The 7621-nt window shown below is 46.0% G+C and overlaps 1 protein-coding gene across 4 annotated transcripts in view; it reads left to right on the forward strand.

Annotated features, from left to right (window-relative positions):
* MPPE1 (metallophosphoesterase 1) overlaps positions 1 to 7621 on the forward strand; it is a 27466-nt gene that overhangs the window by 4963 nt on the left and 14882 nt on the right. For all 4 annotated transcript variants that reach the window (XM_037727875.1, XM_017498482.2, XM_017498483.2 and 1 more), the window contains exon 2: positions 6395 to 6767. In XM_037727875.1, the coding sequence (XP_037583803.1) occupies positions 6487 to 6767 (281 nt within the window). In that variant the 5' untranslated portion in view covers positions 6395 to 6486. The remainder of the gene's footprint in view (positions 1 to 6394; positions 6768 to 7621) is intronic.

The following is a 7621-nucleotide window of genomic DNA, read 5'->3' on the forward strand; positions in this document are numbered from 1 at the left end:
ACAAGTTCTTTTAATTCCCAGAAGTTTCTTATCATCCACTTTTTAAAGCCTGCTTCTGCTAATGGAACACAGTCTTTCTCCATCAGGCCTTGTTCTGTTGCTGATGAGGAACTGTGATCCCCTGTAGAGGGAGAGGCGTTCTGATTTTGGGTATTCTCAGCCTTTTTAGGCTGTTTTCTTCCCTTCTTTATAGATTTATCCATCTGTGGTCTTTATAATTACTGTCTTTATAGTTGGGGTTCTGAGTGGACGTCCAACTTGTTGATTCCTGGCGCTAAAATCTGAGCAACCCACTGCGCCGGCCAAAACAGCGGCTTTAAGATTGATGGTGCTTTTGACTCTGCACCGAGAACCGCCGCACCAAGGCAGCGGCAAAACCACCTCGCTGGCCACAAGAGTCGCGCTGGTGACCCCTGGGGCTCCTCCACTGGGAATCTCCTGGTGCGTGAGCAACAAAAATTTGTCTGAAAGTGTGGCATCCTCTCCTTCTCTGCGCTTTCAGTGGGAGCTACAATCCCGAGCTGCTAGTGATCAGTCATCTTGGACATCTAGGATCTCTCTCGTAAAATTCAAAATTTTACAAATTTGAGGACTAAGCTCTGTTTTTTTTCTATCAGTCCTTACAAAAGCACTGAAGTGGGTACCACGGGTTGTGAGGTCCAGGAGGAGGTTAAGTGGCTGGTACAAGGTCACAGAGCAGTGCTGCCATTTGGTACTTTCCAGTTCAGCATAGCTGCTGTCTCTGCTGGTTGTGTCACAGCTTATGCAATAAAATACTCACCAAGGAACAAGTGGCTAACTCCTGACAGAGCTCTCAGGTTTTCCTCTTTCCTGACAAAAAGGTAGGGCTGCATTTGTGCAGGTCCACGGGGTTGTGGGGTGGGGGGTGTCTGCAGAGCTCCTAGGTGCTGGTGGTTAACAGGTTTTCTTCAGCTGAGTCAGAAAATGGGGAGGCAGAAAATGAGGAGGCTGGGGTAAGGTTTGGTGCAGCAAGTGAGTGAAACAACTCAATTTATACTTGTTGGGAAGCAAGCCATTCATAGGAGTGACGCCTCATTATCTAATGCTGGTGCCATTTTTAGAGAGGGAAGGAATCTCTTCCCCGACCCTATCAGCCCTCCAAGTTATTTTGTCTTCATTTCAGGTGGGAATAGAGGGCATGTTTTGGCCATAACGACCTTGGGAATGCTAATTCAATGAGTTTTTGGTACAGGAAGAAAAGGTGTTTTGTTTTTTTATTTGTTTTTGTTTTTGTTTGAGGCAGTCTCCCTCTGTCGCCCAGACTGGAGTGCAGTGGCCTGATCTCCACTCACTGCAAGCTCTGCCTCCTGGGTTCAAGTGATTCTCCTCCCTCGGCCTCCTGAGTAGCTGGGATTACAGGTGTGTACTACCACACTAGGCTAATTTTAGTATTAGGCTAATTTAGTAGAGACAGTGTTTCCACCATGTTGGCCTGGCTGGTCTTGAACTCCTGACCTCAAATGATCTGCCTGCCTCCACCTCCCAAAGTGCTGGGATTACAGATGTGAGCCACCTGCCTAAAAGGTATTCTGTTTAAGGATCTACTGTCAAACGTTTTCTAAATAGGTTTTTGCTCTGTAACCTTTTTTTCTTCTTCTTTTCTGAGATGGAGTCTTGCTCTGTTGCCCAGGCTGGAGTGCTATGGTAAGATCTCGGCCCACTGCAACCTCTGCCTCCTGGGCTCAAGTGATTTTTCTGCCTCAGCCTGCCAGTAGGTGGGATTACACGCATACTCAACCAAACCCACCTAATTTTTGTATTAAATATTTTTAGTAGACATGGGGTTTCACCAGGTTGGCTAGGCTGGTCTTGGACTCCTGGCCTCAAATGATCCACCTGCTTGGTCTCCCAAAGTGCTGGGATTACAGGCATGGGCCACCATGCCCGGCACAGCCTCTCGTCTTTTAAAAAATGATCATGTTGGGCTGGTGCAGCGGCTCATGCCAGTAATCCTAGTATTTTGGAAGGCCAACGCTGGTGGATTGCTTGAGCCAGCATTGCTTGACCAGCCTAGGCAACATGGTGAAACCCTGTCTCTATGAAAAATGCAAAAATTAGCCGGGCGTGGTGGCCCACCTGTAACCTCAACTGCTCCAGAGGCTGAAGTGGGTGGGAGGTTGCACTGAGCTGGGAACACGGTACTCCAGTGTGGGTGACAGGGTGAGACCTTGACAAAAAAAAAAAAAAATAGATACCATGTTATACCAGATAGCTCCTTCACATGGTTAGGCCTTCTCAGGAAAATATGTAACAGTGCCAGCCAGCTTGCTTGCTCTCTCTTTCTCTGCCCTTTTCCCTCCCCAGCCCCTTCTACTCTTCTCTCTTTTTCTACTATCTTTCTGCCTTCTTTCCTTCCAAGTCTTTCTCTGGTTGAATGGCTTTGGATAGGATATTTTAAATTCCCTTTTCGAAAAAAGAATCTCAGGAGTAGGAGGTATTTGAGTTACTGCTGGCAAACCCATACAGGTCTGCAGCAACCTCAATTCTTGCCCCCTCAGAGGAAAGAATTCCACTGAGGGGCATAAGGCCGAAAAAGAGACTTAGGCAAGTTTCTGAGTAGGAGTGGAAGTTTATAAAAAGCTTTAGAGCAGGAAAGAAAAAAGTACACTTGGAAGAGACCCAAGAGGACAATGTGAAGGTTAAGTGCAGTGTTTAACATGATCCTAGGACTTTATAGGCTGTCCCACATCCGGCGTCTTGCACCCCTTCCCCATGGTTCTTGCCTTGGCGTGGGTTGGCTGTGTGTGCGGTGCGCTTCTTATATTTGGGAGGTGAGCATGAGCAGTGTGTTTAGGAAGTTGTACGCATGCCCACCTGAGGCTTTCTTCCTTTTTCCGGTGGAGTGCCCCCAGAAGGTCATACTCTGCCATTTTGTCTCCTGATGAGTATGCTCAGGAAGTTGCCTCTCCCTGCCATCTGCATTTAATTAACACTTTAATGTGTCAGCTGTGGACCCTCAGGAGATTGTGTCTCCCTGGTGCTGGCTGCTAAATAATCATTTTTAGAGAGGCAATATGATCACTGTTGAATCGTTACCTGGTGATCATTTGACGTTCCAGGTGGGTGGGAAGAGCCCTCACCTGGCCAACTCATGCCTGTCTAACTACCTGTAACAAGAACATGGCAGTTTGAGAGAAGGGCCAGAACTCCTCTGACCAGTTTGTTTGCAATGCGACACTCCTTGCAGGCGGCTTACCAGCAAGGAGTAATGCTAAGTGGGCTGAGTGGGGAATTGGGGCAGGGAGAGCCCAGGTTGTCTGGAAGTGCAAGCCCATAGGCCGTCTCTGTGTCCTCTATCCTCCTCTCTTCATCCGGGGAAGCTGGAGGACTGTAGCTGTGCATCCTATCCTGCCCTCAGCCCCACTTCGCACTGTCAGCCCATCTTGTCTCCAGCCTGCTCACCACTCACTGATGCTTTTTGCACCTCTTAGTCATAACTGCTCAAACAAGCCCCACTCTGATGAAAAGAAGCGAGTGTAGAAGAGCAATTATCAAGTTGTCATTCTGGTATTTCATCTTGGGAAACCAGAAACCTACAAAACAGCAAAGGTTTGCACACTGAAAGACTCCTCAGCCTGCCCCAGAAGGTCACATTCCTTCCCTCTCAACTAGTCCTGCACAGCTGGAGGAAACATGCAGTGTTAGAAAGTTTCAATGATGGTTTTGGGTTTAGCTTTTAGGATTTTGGGAGATTCTAAGCCTGTTGAAAGAAAATGCGATGTTAAGATCGAATAGTTAGTTGCCTTTGATGTATTTGATTTAATCAAAACAAAGGAAATTGGATGGTGTTGAGGAACATGTTCCTTATCCCTTAGAGGTCTCTCTAGCAGAGAACCCATGCCCTTCGCCATACTGGTGCATGGTTCCTGACACTTGTGCAATCATTCCAAAGTTTCTTGCAGATGAGGTGGATGACTGCAAACAGGAACTGCTGCTTCTCCTCTGTGTCAGAGTAAGCATGGGCAGCAGACAGTGGCTGCCAGCCCTGAGTTGCCTGAGACAGTCCTAGTTCACACCATTGCCTTGTTTTCGTTTTTATTAGTGACATTTTTCACTCAAAGCTGTCACCAGTTGGAAGATAAAGGTATGTGGTGACTACAATTATGCGCATGTGTGGTTTGCCTTAGAGAAAACAGAGATGACGAAGGTCTAAGTGAAGCATATAAAGTACAGCTTGACCAGCTGATAAAGACGTAGGTTTTTGGAGGAGAATTCCAGCAAGAGCGGTTGACTCCAGATGATAAGCAAGGCTGCTTTTGACCTCTCTGTCTGAAAGGACATATTTAATATCCAGTGTTTGTTGCCATTTCCTCTTTATTTACTTATTTATTTTGAGACGAAGTCTCACTCTGTTGCCCAGGCTGGAGTGCCCTGGCACGATCTTGGCTCACTGCAACCTCCACCTCCTGGGTTCAAGTGACTTTCCTGACTCAGCTGCCCGAGTAGCTGGGATTACAGGCATGCACCACCACGCCTGGCTAATTTTTGTATTTAGTAGAGATGAGGTTTCACTACATTGGCCAGGCTGGTCTTGAACTTCTGACCTCAGGTGATCCACCTGCCTTGACCTCCCAAAGTGCTGGCATTATAGATGTGAGCCACCATGCCAGGCCAGCTGTTCCCTTTTAATTCAAGTACCTAGGCCAGACATAGTGGCTCATGCCTGTAATCCCAGTACTTTGGGAAGCCAAGGCAGGTGGATCAGTTGAGGCCAGTAGTTTGATACCAGCCTGGTCAACGTGGTCAAACCCCATTTCTACTAAAATACAAAAATTAACTGGGCAAAGTGGCATATACCTGTAGTCTCAGCTACTTGGGAGGCTGAGGCAGGAGGATTGCTTGAGCCTGGGAGATGGAGGTTGTAGTGAGCTGAGAGCATACCACAGCACTTAAGCCTGGGTGATGGGAGAGAAACTCTGTCTCAAAAAAATAAAAATAAAATATAAATCAAGTACTTAATATAGGTAATGCCATTCGAATGAGACAGAGGAATGACAGCCCCAGGGCCATCCATTTCACCATTTTCTACCCTTTCATCTTCTGAAAAGCCAGAAATGGTAATGAATACTTAATAGTACCACATACACATTGCCAGTGTTCCATTAGAATAATTATGATAAGATTTTCTTCATTTATCAATTTCTGACGGTATTGCCAATTTTTTGGTTAGGTTTTAAACTTTTGATAATGGCTCAAAGTACATTTTCACACCTGTTTATTTTTCTTTAGGTGAAGTTTAAAATTTTTCCATGTCTTAATGGTTGATTATAGAACACCACTGTAAAACAAGCTAGGGACTCTTATAGGGAATGGGGTTATTCTATTTTATTTATTTATTTATTTATTTGAGACTGAGTCTCACTCTGTTACCCAGGCTAGAGTGCAATGGCACAATCATGGCTCACTGCAACCTCTGCCTCCCAGGTTCAAACGATTCTCCTGCCTCAGTCTCCTGAGTAGCTGGGATTACAGGTGAACACCACCACACTCAGCTAATTTTTGTACTTTTAGTAGAGATGGGGTTTTGCCATGTTGGCCAGAGTGGTCTCGAACTCCTGACCTCTGCCTCGGCCTCCCAAAGTGCTGGGATTACAGGCTTGAGCCACTGCACCCAGCCTAAGTTTTGTATTTTTAGTAGAGACAGGGTTTCACCATGTTGGCCAGGCTGGTCTTGAACTCATGACATCAGGAGATCCACCCACCTCCACCTCCCAAAGTGCTGGGATTACAGGGGTGAGCTACTGTGCCCAGCCAGGAATGGGGGTTATTCTTAATTTCCATGTACAAATGTAGAGTTCTGAAGATGGGTTTCACAGAGGTGATTTTAGACCCTGGGAAATGATGTGGTTCTTGACTTCATGCCTATGAGTGACATGAAGGTCCTAGATTCATGTTAGAAAATCATCTTCCTAAAAAAGGATTTTATTTCTTTGTTGGTTCAATTAGGATCTCTGGTCAGTGTCTCTCTTAGCTCCCACTCCACAAGACTTCAGGGGCCTCTCTGACATCTGAGCTCCTTATACCCTCCCTGGAAAGGTCATCGCCCTTCTCAGATTCTCATCTTGAGTGCAAGTTGAAGAACCTGAAAGTAGAATGCCACTGTCTATAGCCTATCTCTTGCCTTGCTTCAGTAAACCAACAACCTCCAGAAATGTGTGTCACTGCCATCATGAGTAGGTCACAGTGCTATAGATACCTTGCTTATGGCCAGTTTATTTAAGGCCTGTTTATGACAGGCTTAGGGCCTGTTCCCAGCAGCTATTAATTTGGGAATGTAGATAGGATTATGTAACTCATTAGTTCTTGATAGAGGGAGGTGATGATACTGGTATTATTAGGGAATATAACTGAATTCTTTTCCTTTTCCTTGTAGATACCCAGCTAAGACCTGAATGCCATCACCCTGCCTGGGGCTCTGCAGTTTTCTCATGGTGAACCCTTGATGGATTTACTATTGCTTGAGAAATGGCTAGGATCGGATTGGGGTTTGGAAGATGGAACTTTCATCCATTAAAGAGGAAGAGTTCATTGCTGTTGAAACTCATAGCTGTTGTCTTTGCTGTGCTTCTATTTTGTGAATTTTTAATCTATTACTTAGTGATCTTTCAGTGTAAGTGGCCTGAAATGAAACCCACAGCCGATGATGGTGAACAAGCCACACGTGAGCCTGTGCTCAAAGCTATGTTTCTGGCTGACACCCACTTGCTTGGGGAATTCCTAGGCCACTGGCTGGACAAATTACGAAGGTAAGAGGTAAAATCAGGAATCTTTCTAAAATTCTGTAGGCAAAAAGTATAGCCCTCTCCTAATAGCAAGATGGCTTTAAGTTACTCTTACTTTCCTCTCAAAGAAGGACATTTAGGGACATTTGAATTTTCCTTGAATTTACCATTTACTGAGGGTATATACAGGGCCCCATAATTTGGGAGTCAGGTCTGGGCCACATTGCCTTGTGACTTTGGACAAGTTGTTAGGGTCCGTCTGAGCCCCTGCCTCCTTGCTTGTAACTGAGTTAAGACAAGAAACATCATAAGATGTGCCACTCAATGACAAGAAGATGCCATGCAATGCCTGGTGCCTGGGACCGGTCCCCTGGGCAGGTGAGGGCACAGATCTGGGTTGGTGGTCCCATCTCACTGTCGCTGCTGTGTAACTTTGAGCCTATTGGGTTTTAGCCTCCTCTAGGCAGCAGAGGAGCAGAGCAGATTTGTGGCTGTCTCCCTGGGGAAGGATCAGGTCCTGTCTCTCTAACTCAACCTGCTCCTGCATGGTCCATTGTTTTTTCACCAGGAAGCTTTTTAAAAAAATTATTTTTAGGCCAGGCATGGTGGCTCACACCTGTAATCCCAGCACTTTGGGAGGCTTGAGGCGGGTTGATCACAAGTCAGGAGTTTGAGACCAGCCTGGCCAACATGGTGAAAACCCATCTCTACTAAAAATACAAAAATTAGCTCAGCATGGTGGCACATGCCTGTAATTCCAGCTACTTCAAAGGCTGAGACAGGAAAAGTGCTTGAACCCAGGAGGCAGAGGTTGCAGTAAGCTGAGATTGCACCACTGAACTCCAGCCTGGGCGACAGAGCAAAATTCTATCTCAAAA

The sequence above is a fragment of the Cebus imitator genome, unplaced genomic scaffold (genome assembly GCF_001604975.1).
Source record: "Cebus imitator isolate Cc_AM_T3 unplaced genomic scaffold, Cebus_imitator-1.0 Scaffold242, whole genome shotgun sequence".
NCBI classification, from domain to species: Eukaryota; Metazoa; Chordata; class Mammalia; order Primates; family Cebidae; genus Cebus; species Cebus imitator.